General features: G+C 41.5%; 1 protein-coding gene across 1 annotated transcript; it reads left to right on the top strand.

Moving 5' to 3' along the window:
- Window positions 1-392: 392 nt before the first annotated feature.
- Window positions 393-14,153, top strand: LOC132583605 (vomeronasal type-2 receptor 26-like). The gene is made up of 7 exons (XM_060255227.1): window positions 393-413; window positions 2,813-2,958; window positions 5,405-5,693; window positions 7,953-8,807; window positions 11,340-11,550; window positions 12,031-12,132; window positions 13,243-14,153. The coding sequence occupies exons 1-7, from the start codon at window positions 393-395 to the stop codon at window positions 14,151-14,153; spliced, it is 2,535 nt and encodes an 844-aa protein (XP_060111210.1).
- Window positions 14,154-24,117: the final 9,964 nt, after the last annotated feature.

Here is a 24,117-nt window from a genome sequence, read left to right as displayed (position 1 = left end):
CACCACTGTATGTCTTCTTGCAGGGGACAGTCTCTGGAATGTGGGGTTGTGTCATTCAGGGTGGTTTGGACCCAGTGGGTGCCTGTGCAGTTGTTCTGGAGGCACTCCGCTTTGGAGAAGCTAGCACAAGAACTGCACTTTGGACCAGGAAAAAGCATATGTCTTCTCGAATGGAAAAATATCCTGAATATGGGAGTGTATGATGTGTAGGAGGAACAAATTTAGAGGCAGACCTAAATTGACCCATAGCAGATGAATGATGGTTACTGCCAAGAAATTCTTTTAGTTTAATTTTCCTCATGAATCTAAAGATATCAATCTGAGTGCAGAAGGCATTGTATCCTGGAGTAGGAACAATACTTAATCCTTTATTCAAGACAGAAATAAGCAGCATGAGGCATCATGAGGCTTCAGTAAGTTTCTTTGATGATAGATTTATTAGTATTCTGCTGGTTTAATAAATGCAAGTGGGAAGAAGTTCTTTTTTGATATTAGAACTTGGTCTGTGTTGACCTGATCCTAAAAAAAAGTATATTGATGCATTTTCACTTTCGGAGTGACTTGAATATTCTCTATAAAGATTACTATCAGTCAGAATCAGATATTCTAGAAAATGAAACTTTATATATATATTTTTAGTAAGTAATGGTGATATAGTTCCATATTATAGTCCCTTTTATCTCTCTTAAACTTTTTGATTTTAAACTTTTTCAGCTCTTTAAAGAGCCTATTCATATCCTATTCTAATATTTTCGCTCTAGAATCCAAAGTACTACTAAGGATGCACTCAGCTTCTAAAAATTATCATTAATAGTAGAACTGAACATTTTAGTCTCTTTTTTATTCTATCAAAAGTAACATAAAATCAGTGGGACACTTATTAAGGACGGAAATCCATTTCACCTTAAATTCTTCATCATCACTTAACATGCCTCATGCTACTAAATTTATTCTTGCTACCCAGAATTTCAACATTTTAACTTTTGAAAAGGTGTTATTGAGGGACATTGGAAAAGTTGAAAAGGAGTCTGTACATTCTTGGAATAGTTTTTCTTTTGAAGAATGTTGTATATTAAAAAAATCTGAGGTCTTGACACTTCCATAATTATAAAACCTGCTGATAAGGGAAGAGGTATTGTAATTCAGGACACTGTGGACTATGTTCAGGAAATGAATTGACAATTGTCAGACACTATTTTTTTAAATAAATGAATACCTAATGATCCTACTAAACATATTTTCCATAATTAAAGTTGTTTATGCCCTGAGTTATAAAGATAAGCCTTGTTCCTCATTTTTGATTAATGTGAACTATAGGATAACTATTATTTATATGTTACCAAAAATTCATAAGAAACCACAGGCAGACCAATTGTGTCCGGATCTACTTCCATACTGGAACCACTGAAAAAATATAGTTATTATTTATAAAGCCCTTTGTATCTGGTATGAAATCATACATCAGGGATACCTCTGACTTTATAGTAAAAACTGAAACGTCCTTGCTCAGGAAAGTGATTTTTTGATCACCATAGATTCCTTATATACTAATATATTACCAAAGGAGGTCTGTAATGTTATACATTCATTTTTTTACAAAGGAGAACTAAAAAAAATCATTCCACATCTTTTCTTACCCAGTTATTAAATATTGTGTTAGAGAAAAAATAGTTTCAGTTTCAAGATCAATTTTATTTACAGATCCATGGATTGGCTATGAGTAGTGCTGTGGCTCCTACTATTGCCAACTTATTTATGGCTGTCTTTGAAGAGCAGTAGTAGAAGACGACCATAGATTTATACCCTGTTCTTCTCTCTGAATCAGAGTCTCTGAGCAGTTTACAATCTCCTTTATCTTCTTCCCCCACAACAGATACCCTGTGAGGTAGGTGGGGCTGACAGAGCTCTCACAGAAGCTGCCCTTTCAAGGATAACTCTTGTGAGAGTTATGACTGACCCAAGGCCATTCCAGCAGCTGAAAATGGAGGAGTGGAGAATCAAACCCGGTTCTCCCAGATAAGAGGCTGCACACTTAACCACTACACCAAATTGGCTCCCACACCAAACACCATTTTTGATTCCCTGTAGCTTTAGCACACAACTTGAAAGATTTATAAATGACATTTTTATGATCTTTAGAGGCAGATGAATTTCTTAGTCATAGACAACAAAAAAGATGAAAACAACACTTGCAGAACTTGTTCAGTCATTGTTTAAGTGATCTTTTTATTTTTTAATGTACTCAATTTCCAAAGAGCCAATAGGCCAACACTCTCTGGAGTAAGAATAACACGCTGCAGCTCAAACATGAACACATCTGAAACTGCCTTATACTGAACCAGACCCTTGATCCATCAAAGTCAATATGGTCTCCTCAGACTGCCAGCAGCTCTCCAGTGATTTCTGTGAACGAAGTCATTCCTGGTGCTTATAAGAACATAAGAAGAGCCATGCTGAATCAGGCCAGTGGTCCATCTAGTCCAGCCTCCTGCTTAGTGGCCAACCAACTGCCCTGGAGGACCAACAAAGAGGGTAAAAAGGCTAGATTCTTCTCCTGATATTGCCTCCTAGCAGTGGTATTTAAAAGCAAGACATCTGGACTTCATGATTTGCAAGGAAGCAGATTTGGACAGATCGTATTTATTTGTTGGACATGTTCTAAATTGAGTACAAATATGGTTTTGCAACAATAGGTATTCTATTTTGTTTCCGGTGACCGAAATGGACCATACCATGAAAATAGATTTGCAGGCCTGCCAGCCCCTTCAACCCCTGGCTTTTCTGCACCCCCTTCCCCATGTTTGGGCTCCAGGCAGCACTAGAAGATGGAACTATCTACAAAAGTTTGTTTGCTTCTGTGGCTGATAATGGAAACTACAATGGGTTTATTCTGGAGGAGCATGTCTGTAGAATGACTGTACCTACAGTCCCCACAGCAGCTGCTGATTTCCTCAGAATGTCAGTGTGCCACTACCTCCACTTCATTTTCCCTATGCTCTTTGGCTACCCCCTTTCCCACTGGTTCCCCTGTAGCAACTGCATACATCTTGCGATGGTCTCACAAGTAACAACAGTGGGTGCATTCACACACACTAAATAATGTGCTTTGAAACAGGATTTTTACTGTGTAAGAATGGCAAATTCCACTTGCAAACAGTCGCTCTGTGAAAGCACCCAGTGTGTTCCCAAGAACCATAATGTGCATGCAGAACATGTGAACACATTGTCATGCATCCAATCTTAAATTTATTCAAGTTAGGCAACTTCCTCCAGCTTAAATTGCTCTTTGAGAGGAGGAAGACTCCTTAGGTTGGAGGAAAGCTCCAAACTTTGGTTCTTGGAGTGGTAGGATCCTATTGCTTTGCTGACACCATTGTGGAAAATAGCCAGAGGGCAAAAACAAAATGAGTCCCACCCCCCCTTTGGCTGGTGAATCAACAAATGTGTTGTGAAGAGACTAGATAAAATATTCCTGCGGCTCTTTCAGGAACAACAGCGATCTGAAGACCTCAGGGAATGACCTGCCCTGTACTTACCTAAATTACCACAATTTTCTTCTCCTTATGTCAAGACCTGCGCAGGGTTTTAGAGAATGGGGTTACTTCTTGCTTGATAATACACTGTGTGGAATCTGCTATAAATATCCCTCTGGAGCATTTATAACCAAGGACTCTGTTAGGCCGATGCCTCCTTGGATGTGTTGGGATTTTGGTTACGTTAGATCTGTTTGTCCAGAAAGCCACATGATACTCAAGTGCTTTGTTTTTTTATCTTTTAGAGAAATATTCTGTGGCCAAATATCTGAAGGAGAATGTTTCAGATCATATTGCTGATGTCAATTTGGATGCCTCAGATTATGTGTGTGACACAGAATGTTAAGTGTGCTGCAAGCATTTCCCTCCAGCATCCACATGACTATCATGAACCTGGTGATATCATCATAGGTGGAATTACTTCTCAACACCTTGTGCTTTGGGAATGGGAAAACTTCACCATATTGCCTAATAACTGGTTTTTAAACCATCCTATGTAAGAAGTTTCATTTATTTGAAAAATACATATCAAAATGGGTATTATCAATCTAGTGGAGTGGTTCTAGGCAGGTATATTCAAAAGTAAGTCCTGTGTTATTCATTGGAACTTATACCCAGGAAAAGTGTCCATAGAATTGTAGCCTTAGTCACTTTTAGTCTCCATGGACAACTTTGGACCTTTGCTTCTGAGAAGGTTGATTACTAGTGAGGTTGAGATAATCACAGCCACCCGCAGTTCTGTTTCACTCAAATGGCTTGTGCTACTTTAGCAATAGTCCTGCTTGTATGGATTTGAATTTCTGTTCACTCAGGTCCATCTGTAATATTTACTTTTTCCTTTCTTGAAATAGACCAGCCTACTTTGTGACCCTACTTGAAATAGACCAGCCTACTTTGAGTGAAATACAGCCCCAAAACTATGCACTACATCAGGCAGATAACACAACTCAGAGGACTTTATTAAACATCTGTTGAACCACCATACATAGATTGTGGACTGTGGCTGGCTTGGTTGATTATGAGTTGTGCCAGGCTAGCACAGGTGTTTGCTGCCACTTACAATAAAAGACCCCCAAATGTGCTAACTATATTCCATAAGAGTACTATGGTAATGAATTGGAGTTCTGGGTATAAGCTTCAGGTATCTGAAGAAGTGTGCATGCACATGAAAGCTTATACCCTGAATAACATTTTGTTGGTCTTAAAGATGCCTCTGGAATCAAACGTTGTTCACGTTATGGAAGGCAGATCATTTTTGAGAATTGGTGAAATAAATTACTGGAATTTTAATAACAAATTAGATTTATTATACTGAAAATGCCTTGGAATTCTTTTTGATAACTGTGTGTGGATATATGGGGGGGCGGAGGGAGCCAATTAGCTTTTCTGCTGATGAAACAGGATTTTGACCACCAAAAAAGGCTATGTTGGGGATCATGGCATCTGCATGGACAAAAGCCATGGGGGATAAGGTCTGTAATAAGGAGGGGAGACTGAGATAGAGCTGGCCCATTAAGATGTGAAATTGCTTCTGTCAATTACAATTCAAATATATTTCAGAAGTTGTAGGAATGGCATCCTTCAGGGTAGAATACTTCTGTGACATACATAACTTCCCTGATGAAAATGGAAATTGCGAAGGAAACTGCCATCAGAAAAAGTAAACATAGCACTAGCACTTTTAAAAATTAACTAATTTAATTTTAAAGCTTAACCAGATTTTAACTAAATGCTGATAATGTTTAATGTAGTTTTATTCACTTGTATAATTTAACTCTGAACCATGTTGTTAGCCGCCCTGAGCCTGCTCCGGCGGGGAGGGCGGGATACAAATAAAATTTGTTGTTGTTGTTGTTGTTGTTCTGTTGCAGAGTGGTGACTAAGAACTACCAGCATGTTCTGGCCTTGGCATTTGCAGTGAATGAAATCAATGACAATCCCACGCTCTTGCCAAATGTCTCTCTGGGACTCCACATGTATGATAGCCACTTGGATGCACGGATGACTTATCAGGCCATCCTGAAATTGCTATCTGCCCAGCATGAAACTACCCCTAACTACTGCTGTGATGGACAGAAGTTGATGGCTGTTGTTGGTGGCCTGCATTCAGAAACTTCCATCCAGATAGCAACCATCTTGAGCACCTACATGATCCCACAGGTAGTACACAGGACATGGAAGTTTCACATGTAACCCCTTATTCTCTTTTCTGTTATTTTTTTCAGGAATGTTTAGATTGGAGTGTCAAACATGCAGCCCAGGGGCCGAATCAGGCACCCAGAAGGCCCCTACCAGGCCTGTGAGCAACTCACTGTTGCCTGCTTCCTTCTCCCTCTCTTGCTTCCTTCTGCATCACAGCTAGCTTTGCCAGGCTTGCTCAATTGCACAGGAGCTATGGAGCAAAGCTCCTCCCTTGGGGAGGAAGTGGGGGAAGGAGAGCTTGCTTTGCCAGGCTCTCTCCATTGCACAGCAGAGCTACTGAGCCAAGTCTTTCTTCCTTCTGTCGACTGAGACTCAACAAATCGATAAAGCGGATTAGGCTGGATGAACGCCTTGGTTTTGGAATTTAATCAGTGTTTTGGGGAGGAAATTATATTTTATACTGTCTATATTTTATTCTCATTATAGTATTGCCTAATTATATTTTATACTGTGTATGTTTTATTCCCCTTATAGTATTGCCTGACTGTATCTTATAGCTTCGCGAGCTATAAGTCTCCGGAAGCAATTCCTAAGGGAAATACCCAACTGAACGCCTTGGTTCTGGAATTTAATCAGTGTTTTTGGGGAGGAAATTATATTTTATACTGTCTATGTTTTATTCTCATTATAGTATTGCCTAATTATATTTTATACTGTGTATGTTTTATTCCCATTATAGTATTGCCTGACTGTATCTTATTAAGTTATTTGTATTTAATTGATTGGTCTTTGACTGTATTAAACTTTTATTCAGGCTGGATGTATGTTTGTCTGTGTCCTTTATAAAGTTTATCTCTCCCCTACTGACAGTACATTTTACGATACACATGGCCTGGCCCCAAAAGGTCATGCTTATGTCAGATCCGGCTCTCATACCAAATGAGTTTGACACCCCTAGGTCAGATGGTCCAGAGAGTAGAAAATAGGCAGAAACACAAGCCCTTATGGATAAGGACAAACCCTTATGCATAAGGCTTTAAAAAAGGAATAATTTATTTTGGTGTGTTTCTCAAAGAAGAGGTGAGTCAGATGCATTTTCAGCAATTGCTCACTGATAGTTCCTTTCACTTGTCTGTCAAGGAAGGACCGTAACTGAGGGATAGCTCACACTGTTTACATCTAGTTGGTTCAGCCCTTGCACATCAAAAGTTTCTTAAGCTACAAGGTTGAATCTTCAGAGAAGCTCTTGTGAATCTTAGTAGAGAATACAGCATTAGGATCTTCTTTAATTTAAGGCAGCTTTCTATATTCCACCCAAGTGGAATTGGCCCAGATCTTCATAGTCAAGTAAGAATTGCTTTGATTATTGGAAACTGGGAACTTCAGTGGGGTGGGTGGGAGCCAGTTTGGTGTAGTGGTTAAGTGTACACTGACGCTTATCTGGGAGAACCAGGTCTGATTCCCCACTCTTCCACTTGCACCTGCTGGAATGGCCTTGGGTCAGCCATAGCTCTTGCAGAGTTGTCCTTGAAAGGGCAGCTGCTGTAAAAGCTCTTTCAGCCCCACCTACCTCACAGGGTGTCTGTTGTGGGGGGTGGGGGTGGAGAGGAAAGGTAGAGGAGACTGTGACTGCTCTGAGACTCTGAGATTCAGAGTACAGGATGGGATATAAATCCAATTTCTTCTTTTCTCCATTGCTCCTGGATAAGAGTTATAGTGCATACACTGGAACTTGGAAAGTAGTCTAAGGAAAGGCAGGCTCTCCTATCATTAAGATGCAAAGTGAACAGGATCAACTTAGGAAGAAAATTGCACATTCAGTTGTAAACATTTAATGCTTCTTTCCTACATTAAGGATGCAATCAGAAGCACACTTGCTGGGGAGTAAGTCCTACTGAATTTAATGGGGCATTACTTCTGAATATACATGCTTACAATTGCACTGAAAATGTGTGACGAGATCAAATCCCGGATATATTAACTGCCATGGTGCTGCAGAATGTTTGGAATTGATAAGGAAATTTATGGAGTTTCATACTGTTAGTAGGTTCAATGTGTTTTTGGATTGCTTAAGCCATAAGATATAAGGATGAGAATGGTATCAGCAGTGGTAAAGTGTGGGATGCGTGTGGCAATTGTCACCACACCAGACAGCAAGACTCTATCACCATCTCATTTGTAAATATTTGTAAAAGGAATCTGGATTTTATTGAAGTAGATTTTATGGAGAAGTAAATTCCAAGTCTGTAAATACTCAATTCATGTGCTTTATTTTAGCTCCTCTATGGATCTTTTGCTGCTGTGTCTACTGGTAAGAGTCAGGCTCCTTCCTACCAGATGGTTTCCAATGAAGCCCATCAGTATACTGGGATTGTCCAGTTGCTTCTGCATTTCAGGTGGACGTGGGTTGGGGTTCTTGCTGTGGACGATGATTATGGGGAGACGTTTTTGCAGTCTTTGCTGCCAAAGTTTTCTGAGAATGGCATCTGTTTTGCCTTTGTGGAAAGAACACTCAAAATGACTTTTATTTCAGGAGTTTTTGAATTTATAGACCAGCTACAGAAGGCATCTTCGGTTCTGATCCAAAGCAAATCCAACGTGATGGTCATCTATGGTGATATCCAGTCAACCTTTGGAATCCAGTTAATGCTAGTGGAGAATCAGTTCAGTAGAAGGACTCCCATCGACAAAGTGTGGATTACAACTGCGCAGTGGGATTTGTCATCAAACAACTTCAATAAAATACCAGACATCCAGCTCTTCCACGGTGCCTTCTCCTTTGCGGTTCACACAGCTGAAATGCTTGACTTCCATAAATTTGTTCGGCACAGAAATGCCGACTTGCTTAAGCAAGATGGTTTCATCAGGGACTTCTGGGAACAAGCTTTTGGATGTCTGCTTCCACAGTCTCATGCAGACGAGAGGAGCGATGAAGCTTGCAGTGGAGAAGAGAAACTGGAGACCCTTCCGGGGCTGCTTTTTGAAATGAGCATGTCAGGCCATAGCTATAGTGTCTACAATGCTGTTTATGCTGTGGTGCATGCTTTACATGCCATGGGCTTTCTCAGAGCCAAAGGCAAAGCAGCAGCGCATGAAGACAGAATGCCGTTTAAGAATATTCAGCCTTGGCAGGTAAAGCTTCCTCAGAGATGCGTGTCTTTTAGGTAAGGATTCAGCACATTCCATAGCTCAGCAAGTGGAAAATTATTCTGCTTGGATATTCCCAGGACTTTTTTTGAGCAGGAACACAGTTCTGGCTGGCTGGTGTCAGGATGTGTGGCTTAATATGCTATTGAGTTCCTGCTGGGCTACACAAGTGGAAAATTATTCTGCTTGAATATTCCCAGGACTTTTTTTGAGCAGGAACGCATAGGAACGCAGTTCTGGCTGGCTTGGTGTCAGGGTGTGTGGCTTAATATACTAATGAGTTCCTGCTGGGCTTTTTCAACAAAAAAACCCTGTGTGAAACAATAGTGATGTCAGGGGGTCATATGCAATGAGTTCCTGCTTGGCTTTTTGTACAAAAAAGCCCTGAATATTTCAATGTTGCTTTCTCTGCTTGGGCAATTAATGGTCTTCAAAGTGGTATCTGTTTGTGGGTTTTCTCTGCAGAGCACTCATTGTGGTGATGGTGAATTCTCTCTTGTTGCTTTGCCTAGGTCAAGAGGATAAGTGGTTTATCTTGTAATTATGACAACTGGACTAGTGTTTGACTCATCAATAATGTTTTGTATTTTAACCAGCCAAAGTCTGAGGTGGAACATGGAATTTCTGCTCTATAGCTTGAGAGCCAGTTTGGTGTAGTGGTTAAGTGCATGGATTCTTATTGGGGAGAACCGGGTTTGATTCCCCACTCCTCCACTTGCACCTGCTGAAATGGCCTTGGGTCTGCCATAGGTTTTGTAGGAGTTGTCCTTGAAAGGGCAGCTGCTGTAAGAGCTCTCTCAGCCCCACCTACTTCACAGGGTATCTGTTGTGGGCGGGGGAAAGGTAAAGGAGATTGTGACTGCTCTGAGACTCTGAGATTCAGAGTATAGGGCAGGATATAAATCCAATATCCTCTTCTTCTTCTAAAGCTTTAGAAGTCTGGTTAATTTTTTTTTTTTGCTCACCTAGGCTTTTGATTTTAAATATGTTATCCCCCACTGCATATGATTATAGGAAGCCACATTGTTATTTTGAAAATGCTATCACTTTTAAAATGTTTTTGAACAATTTTTTTAATGTGTTATTGCTAACTGCCTCAAGAACCTTTTTTTTTGCTGAGAGGTAGGATATAAATAATCAAATAAGTTTGATAGTTAAATAAATATAATAATATTGTAACTAGAATAATTATCCCCCCCATTTTTCACACCAAAGGTGGCCAAAGCAGCTTAAAACACTGTTCTCTCTCTTCTGCTTTAAACTCACCACAAAAACTTTGTGAGGCAGGTTAGGTGGAGAGAGCATGACTGGCCCAAGGACTCCCAGCAAATTTCCACAGCAGAGCAGGAATTTGAAACTGTTTCTCCTAGATTCCCAGTTTGACACTTGAACCGCTACCCCATAGTAGCTGTTCTAGATGGATTCAATCCCTCACAGAAACTTCATAGAGCAAGCCTGGTCACATGGAAGAGAGTACTCTTAAGTTTTCTTGGCAAGCAAGAGGGACTCACATGTGGTCCTGGCCTTTGCCACTGATGGCTGCTTGTTCCCCATTTGAAAATGGCTGCTCTTATAACAGGTCATGCTCACCAGCAGAGAGAACTTTACTATGCTGCTAGATCTGTCCCTGATGAATGGTGGGCAAGGGTTAAGGTACAGGTCTAGGCCACCCCATGAATAGCTTACTTATTACTGAATCCTAGGGTTGCCAGGTCTGACTCAGAAATATCTGGAGACTTTGGGGGTGGAGCCAGGAGCAATGGTGTGACATGAAAATTGAACTTAGAAGAGAGTTCTGGCAATCACATTTAAAGGGACTGCACACCTCATAAATGCCTTCCTTCCATTTGAAAATAATGAAGGATGGGGCACCTTCTTTTGGGGCTCATAGAATTGGAACCCCTGGGCCAATCTTTTTGAAACTTGGGGGGTGTTTTGAGGAGTGGCACTGGATGCTATGCTGAAAATTTGGTGCCTCTACCTCATAAAATAGCCTCCTGAGCCCCAGATACCCACAGATCAATTCTGCATTATACCCTATGGGAATCGGTCATAAAATATAATGGAGTGCCCAGCAGACATTTCTCTTCCCCCCTCCCACTTTCTAATGACCCTGAAACAGGAGTTAGGCCTCCAACCTGGGAGAACCGCTTCCCCCAACTGGGGATTGGAACCCTAACAGTGCAGAGGTCTGCAGCATGTGGCTTAATATGGAATCAAATGCGACTATTTATAAAATAAAATCACTCCCACCCCGGTTTTGGAATAGTAGTGTGCTAAAATAACTAATCTGTGAAGGGAATAGCAAGCAAAGATTTTTATGGGACTAAAGCACTTCTTAGAGATGCTGTATGGAAAGAGAAGCGAGTAGTGAACAGTTGCCAACAATCCAGTTGTGAACTGTGCACTAAAACAATCAAGCAGGGTAAGAAAATTCTGCCCTTCAAAGACAATTGTTTGGAAAACTGTATGAAGGGCCTAACACATCAGCTTTTGTTTGTTTGTTTTTTGTCCTAGCTCCACTATTTCCTGAAGAACATCTCCTTTAACAACACCATGGGAGACAATGTCTTTTTCAGGAATGGAGAGTTACAGTTTGGATTTGATATTATAAACTGGGTCACTTTCCCCAACCAGTCCTTCCAAAGGGTGAAAGTTGGAAGGATAGATCCACTGGCTTCTCCAAGCAAAGAGTTTACTATTGATGAAGAGAAGATCACCTGGCATAGTAGGTTCAAGCAGGTGAGCTCCTCAAGTCATTTTTGAGCCCTCTGAGAGAAATGAAAATGTTTCCTAATAATTTTCTCAGTTTGGTAGCGATAACAGACTGAAAAGCAGTGTTTGGTTTTACCAGTGTAAAATCTAATTGTGGCTCAGTGTTAGAACACCTGCTTTGCATGCAGAAGGTCTCTGGTTGAATCCCTAGCATCCTAAGTTAAAATGGTCAGGTAGCAGTTGAGAAAGACCTTACCAGATAGCCACTTCCAGTCAGAGTAAACTGATCTTGATAGACCATTGTTTTGACTCAGTATAAGGCAATTTCAAGTGTGTTCATATGCCTGTGTTGTGCATTTTACAGTCCGTGCCTTCCTCTGTTCCATTTTCCCATGTTAACCAACCAGTGAGATGAAACTTCTTATATATATTTAGATGCAAGACACTCTGTCATTTTCATTAGGTCAGATGGTGCCTCATTCTCTGTGTACAGACAGTTGCCATGCTGGTTTTAGCAGAACAGTGCAGAAAGGGAAGCCATTTTGCTGTTTCGACTGTGCACCCTGCTCAGATGGGAAGATTTCTGGTCAAGAAGGTAGGAAATGAATTGTTTTGCACTTCAGAGATGTCATGAATAATGGATTACGAAGAAGTTATTGAACATTAAAGATGACATTAAAGGGATATCACAGTGAGGCAGCAGGATAGTCAGAGGATAATTATATAAGCAAAATTCACCATGGTTGGATGTGACATATTCATCCCATGCATGCCCAGAAAGTTATATTTATATTTATTACTTTTGATTACAACCTTTCCTCCGAAGATCTCAGTAGCATACATTTCACAAGCACACCCCAGTTTTATCCTCACCCTAACCTTGCGAAGTAGTTACAGCTGAGAGACACAGCGTGACTGGTTCAGAGTCACCCCGTGAACATGACAGAGCATAGATACTCCCAGTTTAAGCGCAGACTGACATATAGGTCTGTGATCATTTTCAATGAGGATTATTTTTCACAAAAATTAGTTGTGTTTTAAGGGAGGAGACTGAGGCAGGGGAAGAGTGGCCATTTAAACCTTTCCCCTTGTACTGGTTTGGTTCCCAAGATAAACTTTTCATAATAGAAGAGGTGATTTTTGCTGAGTTTCCCTTCCACCACAGATCCTCAGATTTGACCCTTCTACTCTTCCTGAGGGTCCCCACACCCCCAAAGCTGCATTTTGAAGTAGAATTCAGAGTCACAATGAGATTAGTTTCCTGACCTGGATCTAGCTCATCATCCAGTTTCCCAGTGGCCAGTTTGATGCCCTAGAAGACCCACAAGTAGGAACACAGAGTTGCCCTGTTGTTGCCCTTCTAAGCAACTGGTATTTGTAGGATTACTGACTCTGAACATGGAGGGTCTATTTAGTCATGAGGGCTGACAGCTATGGAAGAGCCTGTCCTCCATGATTTTGTCTCCTTCCCTTTGAAACCATTGTCACCCACAGGATTTCTTTAGGACAGGGATGGCCATCGGTAGCTCTCCAGATGTTTTTGGTGTACAACTCCCATCAGCCCCAGCCAGCATGGCCAATGGCTGGGGCTGATGGGAGTTGTAGGCAAAAACATCTGGAGAGCTACCGTTGGCCACCCCTGCTTTAGGACATGGCACACATTAAAATGTATCAGGGAGTCAATGGCTGTGCCTTATAATTTCAGACATGAATGACTGTGACAAGTGCCCTGAAGACCAGCATCCAAATCAAGACCAAACCCAATGTATCCCCAAAAGTCTGAACTTCCTGTCTTATGAAGAACCACTCGGAACAGTTTTGGTTACTTTGGGTCTTTTCTTTGCTCTGATGACTGTAGTCGTGCTAGGAATCTTCATAATGCACCAGGAGACACCCATAGTCAAAGCCAATAACCGGAGTCTCAGCTACACACTCCTAATCTCCCTCCTGCTCAATTTCCTTTCCTCCTTGCTTTTTATTGGCCAGTCAGGAAAGGTGGCCTGCATTCTCCGCCACACTGCTTTCAGCCTTGTATTCTCTGTGGTTCTTTCTTGTGTCTTGGCAAAAACAATCACTGTTGTCCTGGCTTTCATAGCCACTCAGCCAGGAACCAGGATCAGAAAATGGGTAGGAAAACAAATGGCAAATGCCATTGTTGTCATCTGCTCTTTCATTCAAGTTTGTATTTGTACTGTGTGGTTGGGAACCTCACCTCCATTCCCACATCTTGACTTTAGCTCAGTCCCTGGAGAAATAATCATTGCATGTAATGAAGGCTCTATCCTCATGTTTTATTGTGCAATGAGTTACACAGGCTTTCTGGCTTTTGTTAGCTTGGCTGTGGCTTTCCTAGCCAGGAAGTTGCCTGGCAGCTTCAATGAAGCCAAGTTGATCACTTTTAGCATGTTGGTGTTTTGCAGCGTTTGGGTCTCCTTTGTTCCAACTTACCTGAGCACCAAAGGGAAAAACATGGTAGCTGTGGAGATCTTCTCTGTAATAACCTCCAGTGGTGCAGTTCTGGTCTGTTTTTTCTCTCCCAAATGCTACATTATTTTAGTAAGACCTGATATGAACAACAGGGTGAGTCTTATTAACAAAAGGAATAATGGAATCTAAAGGCCTCAAATTTCTGTGTTTGTTTTAATTCTTTCCTAGTGTGGTTGGCGGTGAAAGCAGTAACTTGAAACAGATATGACTATGGAATGAGAATACGGAATAAAGTGCATAACTTAATTTGGTTGTCAGTTGTGTCATTCCTTTTTTTTTTTATATGAAATTTTTTATTAAGAAAAGATGGACATACAAAGAAAAGAAAGAATAAAGAACGAACAAATACAATCAACATTAATCATACGAAAAAGATACATTCCAAACACCTTAGACGCTTGGGCGCGCCATACAGTCAAAAACACATCTATGTCTAACGTCTACCACTACACCCCAATCATACACACTGGGGGATGGAGAGGATTTGAAAGGAAAAAAAAAAATTCTAGCTACTCCATGTCGAAGCCTCTACTTTTGACCCATTTATAAATGGGGTCCCATTCCTCCTGACATTTTTGCACATTACCCTCTCTTAATCTTGTGGACATTAGATCAGATTCAGCGACTTCCAACAGCTTATTAATGAATTCGTCTCTGTTCGGGATTCTATCATTTTTCCAATACTTGGCATACAAAGTTCTAGCAATGGTAACTATATACAGTAACACTTTCAGTTTGGTCGTAGGCAAATTTTGCCTACAGATATTCAGAAGATACAATTCTGGCACATGCTTAACTTGTATTTTCAAGATTTTTTGAATCCAAATATTAACTTGAGCCCAATATTTCCTGGCTTCTTTGCATTGCCACCATATATGGAACAACAATCCTTCAACTTCTCGGCATTTCCAACATTTATTAGAGTATGTGGGGTAAATTTTGGCCAGTCTATTTGGTGTAAGTTACCATCTATATACCATTTTATATAGATTTTCTTTGAGATCAGTTGGCTTTATTAGTTTTAAATTCTGTTTCCATAATTTTTCCCATTCATCCAGATCAATATTATAGCCAAAATCCTTAAGCCAGCGGATCCAAGCTTCTTTTACAACTTCATCCTGCATCTTAACTTGAAGTAGCCAATCATACGTTTTAGAAATTATCTTCTGCTTGGACTCTAAGATAAGATCTAATTCAATTGGTTATTCGAAAATCCCCTTTCTTTGTCTTTCTGAAATCTTGATTTGAGTTGACACTGGAGCCACCAATTTAACTTAGATAGTTCTTCCTCAATCAAATCATTTTGGCTATTCAACAAATAGGCATAATCTTGTGGGTTATCCCAATTATACAAGTTGGGGTGAGTCAGAGCTTCTATCGGAGATAGCCACTTTGGAGTATAAGTATACATCAGCTTAATTTCATCCCAAATCTTATACAAGGATCTTCTTATTTCGTGTCTGAAAAAGCGTCCAGTTTTTACAGGAGTGTGATACCACATATAATTGTGCCAGCCTTCTCCCAAACCTACGCCTTCAATAGTCATTAGCCTCTTATTATCTAGCTTACACCAATCCCTTAACCATGCAATACAACAAGCCTTATAGTACAGATTCCAATCTGGGAAAGCAAGACCACCTCTTGATTTGCTGTCTTGTAAAATTTTCAATTTTATTCTGGCCTTTTTTCCTTGCCAGATAAACAACTTGATCATAGAGTTAAGTTTCTGGAAAAATAGTTTGGGTAAGGTGATTGGGATTGTTTGGAAGAGAAATAAGATCCTTGGAAGAATGTTCATCTTTATTGTAGCAACTCTACCTAAGAGCGAAATATGGAGATCTTTCCAGTTAGTTAGATCATCCCGTATTTCTTTCAATATTTTTTCATAATTGTCTCTGTACAAAGTCTTTAAATCATTCGTCAAATAAATTCCAAGGTATTTTATCTTTTTTTCTTGCTTAAATCCTGAAAGCTGTTCTAAAGATTCAACTTGAATTTTCTCCATATTTTTCATTAAAATTTTTGTCTTAGACACATTCAGTTTGAAACCAGATACTTCTCCAAATTCTCGTAGTCTTTGCTTCAGAGGGACTATCGAAGAGATGGGTTGTTCCAAGATAAATACTAAATCGTCCGCAAACGCCAAAGACTTAAATTCCACGTTATTAATTCTGGTTCCTTGAATTTTGTTGTCTTCTCTAATCTTCTTTATTAAAGGTTCTAACGTCAAGATAAAAAGCAATGGGGATAACGGGCATCCCTGTCTAGTGCCTTGTTGTATTTCTACTAAATCAGACATCACTCCATTAAAACTCACTCTCGCATTCTGCTTTGAGTAAATCGCTTCGACCATTCTGCGGTACCTATCACCACAACCAATCGCATCCAATGTCACTTTGGTGAAATTCCAATTAACATTATCAAAAGCCTTTTCTGCATCCACAAAAATAGCAGCAAATTCTTTGTCCGGGTGATCTCTGTAATATTCAATCACATTTAAAAGTAGCCTCACATTCTGATTCATTAGTCGTCCTGGGACGAAACCTGTTTGATCCTCATGAATTAAGTCGGTAATCACCTTCTTCAATCTAGTCTCTAAAATTGTTGCAAAAATCTTATAATCACTATTTAAAAGTGAAATTGGTCTATAATTTTTAATTTCTGATGGGTCGGTGCCTTCTTTGTGAATGAGAGTAATAAGCGCTTCTTTCCAAGAATCTGGAGTCTCGCCTGAATGATAGACATTCTCAATTACCTTCTTAAAGGGCAGCAATAACAAATCTTCAAAGGCTCTAAAAAACTCAATCGGAAGTCCATCTGGACCTGGGGTCTTGTTACTTTTTTGGGTTTTAATTACATCAACCAATTCCTGCATTGAGATTGGGCTCTCCAAACTTGCTTGCTGTTCCCTTGTTAATTGTTTCATTTCAACTCCTTTAATATAATTTTCTTGCTTGAATTGTTCAATCTCTTGCTTTTTGTACAGATTCCTATAAAAGTTTTGAATAATATCTTTCATTTGAAAATTTTGAAACACCTCCTCCTTGGCATCATTTTTCAACATTTTTATGATCTTCTTCTCCTTTTCCTTCCTTAATTTGTAAGCCAACCATCTACTCACTTTGTTAGCATTTTCAAAATAGTTCTGTCTTGTCCATTTTAGTTTTTTCTCCATTTCTTCTGCTAAAAGAATATTTATCTGATGTTGGATAAAAGTAATTCTGGCCTTCACCTCTCTTGGATTCCCAGTTTTCTGTTGTTTCTCATAGTATTTCAATTTTGTTACAAGTTCATTGTAAGATTTTCTTTGTTCTCTCTTCCTCCTCTTTGAGTAACGGATGGCGACTCCTCTAAAGAAGGCCTTGAATGCGTCCCAAAGTGTCATTCCTTTTTTGCAGGGGTGGCCAACAGTAGCTCTCCAGATGTTTTTTGCCTACAACTCCCATGCTGGCTGGGGCTGATGGGAGTTGTAGGCAAAAAAAGTCTTGAGAGCTACCGTTGGCCACCCCTGCTTTAATGGAAGCATTAATTGCTCTCAACAATTACTCAGGAACTACTCTGAACCAGTGCTAGAATTGTATGAAACCACCTTAAAGGATGACTCTGCCACACCAGAGAACTGAGGGGAGCTGGTTCCCCCAGAGAGAAGCCCCAAGCCACTCACAAGGAGCTTTCAGTGGAGGTGGTGTAAGCCAAAATGCCCTCAAAACGAGGTTGGGGAATTAGTCAGGTGGGCACCTGGCTCACTGGAATCTTTTCCCAATGTATACAAGATTAACCAACCAGAGAGTAATGCTTAAATAATGGGGACTCTAATTAAGTAAAACAATTACAATTTATTCTAGAAAATATAGGCATACATACAAGATAGAATACTCATACAATCATACATACAGTCCTAGGAAATATATATAGAGATATAGAGGAACACATGGGTAGACAAACAGGGTGATATTTACCTATCGTAGTCTTCAAGGAAGGCTCCAATGGCGACAAAAGAGGACGGGGGAAATGGACCCAAAACTGTGGGATGCACACATGAGTGGAGTTGGGTCAGAGGTTAAATAGACTACCTTAGACCCTCAGGGGCTGGGAGGTATGAGGGAGGAGAAAGGGGAGGCTCTGCAGTGACCATAGGGCTGGACTACTGCAGTAGCCAATAGAAAGTTTATTGGTGGCACTTAATTGGGTGCTTGCTCTTGACCAATGGACTTGCCTGGATCCTGGATACCTGAGAGAACTTTCAGATTGAACCGGCCAGGGGGAGGCTCCAAAGTGACAGTTGGGAAGAAGAATAGAAGTGATTACTGGGTGGGGAACACTTAAGATTAAATGGACTTATCTAAAAAGGTGACAATAGAGAATCAAATGTTGGCCTAGGTAACACCCGGATTTAGACAAAAGACTTGGCTCTCGCAGGAGATGGTCTTCCTCTTCTTTAGTCTTCTTCCTGGCACCAGTCTTTGTCCTTGGTTTTGTTAGACAAAGGCTTGAGTGGTCTGGCAGGATCCATGCCTGGATAAGCTTGATTGCCTTATGCAGAAGTTGAAGCAGCTGTTGGATACGGAGTCAGGAAAACAAGATGGATTCTGGTGGTGTTAGTGTTTGGTTCATGGAAACAGGCTGGAAACATGGTGGCATGGCTTCTTCCACTGCAGCGGCCAAGACTGGGCACACAAGGAGCAGCTGGAAGCTCGTCTGTAGTTCTAGCTAACACCCATCCAGAGATGTAGAATGCTGCTGCAAAGCTGAGGCTTATAGTATCCACATAAGCCTGAGAAACTGTGGGCAAAGTCCACTTCTTAGAGCAGATGTGTGCGAGTCAAAACTCCAGGCACCCTGGCAACCATACTGGTGATCACGATGTCCATATGTATGAAAGTAGAGGGCTTTTCCTTACAGTGGGAAACTCGGAGCCCCTTGGCTGGACAGTCCTCCTTTGGAAGTCTTATAAACACCTTTAACATCCCATGAACAGAGAACTAAGCAGAAGCTAGGGTTGCCAGGCTGGGAACTACGTGGAGATTTTGGGGGCAGAATCTGAGGAGGGTGGGGCTTGAGCTGGGGTATCATGTCATACAGTCCACCTTCCAAAGCAGCCATTTTCTCCAGGTGAAATGATCACCATAGCCTGGAAATCAGTTGTAATCCCAGGGGATCTCCAGCCACCACCTGGAGGCTGGCAACCCCAGCAGATGCCCAGACCGGAGGCAGAGTGTATGTTGGGCATCCCGTCACATGCATCTATTCAAAAGGAGACAGCTGAACGCTGAGACTTTCCAGAATTCAGGTCCTTCTCAAGTCAGCAGGAAAGATGGATTGATGAGGTACAGACATCATTGGCAGCCAGATAATTGCTGGCACAACAGTTCCTTGAAACTAGTTTTTGTCCTATGTTTTGGCAGTGCCTTGGTGCACCTATTTCACCTGAGCTGTGCTTTCCAGCTTTCAGATTCCATCACCAATGCTACTGATCCTTGTGGCCTTGCCAGCCAGTAAGTTACTCTCCCAGTTGTTGGGTCTGTATAGTATTTCTGGAACAGAAATGAGATGGAACCCTCCTGCTGGAGGAAGGAGCCCTTTCTTTCAGGGAAGAGGCATACTCTTTATTTGGAGTGCCACTGGTTCTAGGACCAATGACAGTGTGTGAGAGATCAATGGGGCCAGAGCGGAGGAGAACCTCAACGATGCTCTTGGGTTTGTGTTCCATCCCAACTACCCCATATCTTAATCTGGCTAAGGTGAACCAGTGTTAGTGCTTGCATAATAAAGGCTTCCAAAAACTTGATGCTAGTTTATGTATTGTGGCCTTTCTGCCTCTTGGCTTAAATGGCCCAGCAGTCACAGACAATGCCTCCCCCTAAGCTGTGGAGTCTTGTGAACCAAAATTCTACATCATGTGCTACTGGCATTAAAGTTGTGGGCAAGTGACTTGGCTACAGCATAAATTAATTTCCTCTGGGACTATGCTTCCTGAGCTATTCTGGAGGCTAAAAAACTGTGAGCTAGCTTAGTGGTCCCCAACCTTTTTGGCACCAGGATCCAGTTTTGTGGAAGGCATTTTTTCCACAGACCGAGGCAGGGCGGGGGGGGGGGGGGGTTCAGGATGATACAATTATGCACTTTATTTCTATTAGTTTGATGTGATGGTGAAGTTCATGGATTCTTATCTGGGAGAACTCAGTTTGATTCCCCATTCTTCCCCTTGCAGCTGCTGGAATGGCCTTGGGTTAGTCATAGCTCTCGCAGAGTTGTCCTTCAAAGGGCAGCTTCTAGGGAGAGCTGTCTCAGCCCCATCTACCTCACAGGTGGGGGGGAGGTAAAGGAGATTGTAGGCCGCTTTGAGACTCTGTCCTTGAAAGGGCAGCTTCTGAGGGAGCTCTCTCAGTCCCACCTGCCTCACAAGAAGGGAAAGGAGATTGTGAGCCACTCTGAGACTCTGGAATTCGGATTGGAGGGCATGATATAAATCCAATGTTGTTGTTGTCTTATTATTACTACATCATAATATATAATAAAATGATTATACAACTCACGGCCCAATTGCTAACAGATCACGGACCCGGTACCGGTCCACGGACCGGGGGTTGGAGACCCCTGAGCTAGCTCACACTAACTCAGCTTAGAGGGAACATTGGTCACAGGACAAAAATCTGCTTTTGTGGATGGCTCTTGTGCTGTTTGCTACTTTCTTGCCCTCCCTTCAGCTACCAGAAGATAAGGTGTTTGTGTATCTTTGTGAGATAAATACAGCAATACCATCTGTCTGGCTGTCTAATGAAGTTTAATCCTGCCCTTTCCTCAAGAAGCTCAGGGCAGTGTAGATGGCTCTTTGTTCCTAATTTTATCCTTACAACGTTCCTGTGAGATAGGTTAGGCTGAGGAATTGACTGGTCTGAGGTCACCTAGCAAGCTGCCACAGTAATGTTGGGATTTGCACCTGGGTCTCTGACACTGACCACCATACCACACAGGCTCTGATCAGTTCTCTGTCAGGACTTGTTTTTTAGGCTTGTGTTTTTTTCCACAGTAGGGCAGAGTAAGTTGAGAAGAACAGGAGAAACTTTGACTGAAACAACAGACTAGATCCTACCCAATCTTATCCCTTCTTCCCTTTACCATCCCTCATCCTATATGTCTTTTGTCCATGGGAGTCCCAAGTTTGGTCAGGGATCCTAGAGGTTTTTTTGCCATCTTCTGGTCATGGAGCAGGGGTCACTAGTGGTGTGTGTGGGAGGTAGTTGTGAATTTCCTGCATTGTGCAGAGAGTTGGACAAGATGGCATCGAAGATCTCTTAATTAATTTAATTTCAATTTATGCCCCACCCTATCCTGCAACTCTATGATTCTAAGATCACCAGCATAGCCTTTTTGGGTGGAACATTTTTATTGTATTTTATTTATGCCTATAGAGAATCCTTTCTATCCAATGGAGACCCAAAGTGGCTTACATCTTTCTCATCTCCTCCGTTTTACTCTCACAACAACCCTGTGAGGTAGGTTAGCCTGAAAGTGTGAGGCTGGCCCAAGGTCACCAGCAGCCATGTATGGCAAACTGGGGATTTGAAGCTGGATCTTCCAGATCCTAGTCTGATATTTTAATCACTATATCACACTGGCTCTCAAAGGAAACCCTGCCTCCCTTTCTCACCTGTTGAAAAACTCTTCATGTATTTAGTACAATACGTTTAAATAGCTTGTTTAGTATTGAATGGTTGGTTCCTTTCCTGTTTATTTTTTCAAAAATAAGTATTACCCCCACCACAATTCTATGTTATCTGGGCTACTGTATATATAAGAGCCAAAATGCAGGCAGCTGAGTATTGTGACCGTTGTCACCTCCGTTTGGCATTTACTAATGAGAAGAGAAGGCATGGCTGCAGGGAAGTCTGTTTATGAAATCTGTTTTAGAAAATGTCTTAAAATGCTGAGCAATGGGGTGGATCCAACCAACTTTTCTGCTGGTGAAAAAGAAAGGAGGGGGGGGGGCACGTTGACCTCCAGAAAAGGCTATGGTGGGGAGCATGGGAGCTTTGTGTAAAAAATCCATGTGGGACGAGTGGGTGGATCAGTGCTGGATTAAGCCCTTCTTTGGAGGCCCCTAGGCAGTTGAGATCTTGCCTCCCCCTTGCAAATTGAATCAAATCCAAAATGCTGTAAACTGTGTTGCACCACACTTCAAGACCTCCAGAAGGCACTCAATGTATATACATTGGGAGACTCAGCATGTACAGTCAGTCAAATTATCTCCTAATACATTTTTAATTTAACCAACCAACAATTTTAATAAACTAATTTTATTACATGTAACAAACATTAACATCTAGGGAAAACCGGGGGGAGGGGAGCCATAGACTGGTGCCTACTTGGCCTATTTGTTAGTCTGGCCCTTGGGTGGGTGAGGCTATAGTAGGGAAGAGAATTGCACAAATGTGAATTAAAAAAACCCTCTGGCTGAATCAAATCCAAAATGCTTGAAACTGTGTTGCACCACACTTCAATACCCCCAGATGGCACTCAATGTATACATTGGGAGACTCATCATGTACAGTCAGTCTTGATTCTTTCAATTAAAAGCAAAATGATGATAGATGAGCACACTGCTGACATGGAATTTTCACAACAAAGTTCTGGAAGTCCCCCAAGTTACAGAATTCCATCTGCCTTTTTTTCTCCAAGGCCTATATTCTGAATTGTGTAATTCCCCCCCCCCCCCTCAACCAAAAGACATACAAGTTAGAAATCATGCAGGTAAAATTTTCATGTACATTTTGGCATTCATAATATGCATCAAAAAATTCACAAGCCTGTTCAGATCTGCCAGCATTTCTCCAAATATCATTTCCAAAAGACAGATGTTTAAGCTTGCTGCACTGGCTGCTAATTTGCTTCTGTGCTCAGTTCAAGCTGCTGGTATTCACCTTGCAAGTCCTTCAAATCTGGGATCCTCATATCTGTGGGACTACTTAAGTCCATATATGCCCTTGAAACCTTGAAGGCTCTGAAAGGCAGAACTTTTCCACTATGCTTTTAGCGGCTTTTGGAGTGTGGAGGTCAGATACTGTGATAGGATAAACGATTTGCTCTCTTGTTATTTTACTGTATTTTTGTCCAGTGAGTTTTTAAGCTGGTTTGAACATTGCCCAGGAGGAAAGCAAGATTTAAATATCATATCTAAGTAAATAAATACAGTCTTTGAATGTCTCCTTTGAGACTATCCAACCAGAGAGAAAAGAACAGCGCAAACAGGCAGAATTGATTTTTAACACAAGGGAGCATTAAAGAATGGCATTGCTCATCTGAGTTGGAAGTCGCACAATCCACTTTGCCAATTTAGAACTCTACCACCTTATCCCCACCTTATGTTTACCCATCTGGATTTGCATAAGATATCACTGACTGAATCCAGATGGCTGTTTTGAGCTGACATAGGCATGGCCCCCAGGTATGGTTGCCAATCCCCAGGTGGGGGCAGGGGATCCCCCAGTTTGGAGGCCCTCCTCCTGCTTCAGGGTCATCAGAAAGCTGGGGAGGGAAATGTCTGCTGGACACTCCATTATTCCCTATAAAGACTGATTCCCATAGGGTATAATGGAGAATTGATCTGAGAGTATCTGGGGCTCTGGGAGGGGTGTGGGTTTTTGAGGTAGAGGCACCAAATTTGCAGCTGAGCATCTGGTGCCCCTCCTCAAAATACCCTAGAAGTTTCAAAAGGATTGAACCAGAGGGTTCAATTCTATGAGCCCCCAAAGAAGGTGCCCCTATCCTTCATTATTTCCAATGGAGGGAAGGCATTTAAAAGGTGTGCTGTCCCTTTAAATGTGATGGCCAGAACTCCCTTTGGAGTTCAGTTATGCTTATCACAGCCTTGCTCCCGGCTCCACTCCCAAAGTTTCCAGATATTTCTTGAATTGGACTTGGCAACCCTACCTCCAGGTGGATTTCAGACAGACACAGCTGCCACCTGTCCCGCTCCTGCACTCACCCCATCCTCCGATGTCCCTGAGATGGATCAAATAGCTACTACTTGGGAAGTGGTAGCAAATTCTCCATCTGCCTTTCCAGGCTCTGACCTCGGGAGCATGCAAGTGAG

Source organism: Heteronotia binoei, chromosome 15 (genome assembly GCF_032191835.1).
Source record: "Heteronotia binoei isolate CCM8104 ecotype False Entrance Well chromosome 15, APGP_CSIRO_Hbin_v1, whole genome shotgun sequence".
In the NCBI taxonomy this organism is placed as follows: Eukaryota; Metazoa; Chordata; class Lepidosauria; order Squamata; family Gekkonidae; genus Heteronotia; species Heteronotia binoei.
Note: the sequence above shows the minus strand (reverse complement) of the source record. Positions and strands in the feature narration are given on the sequence as shown.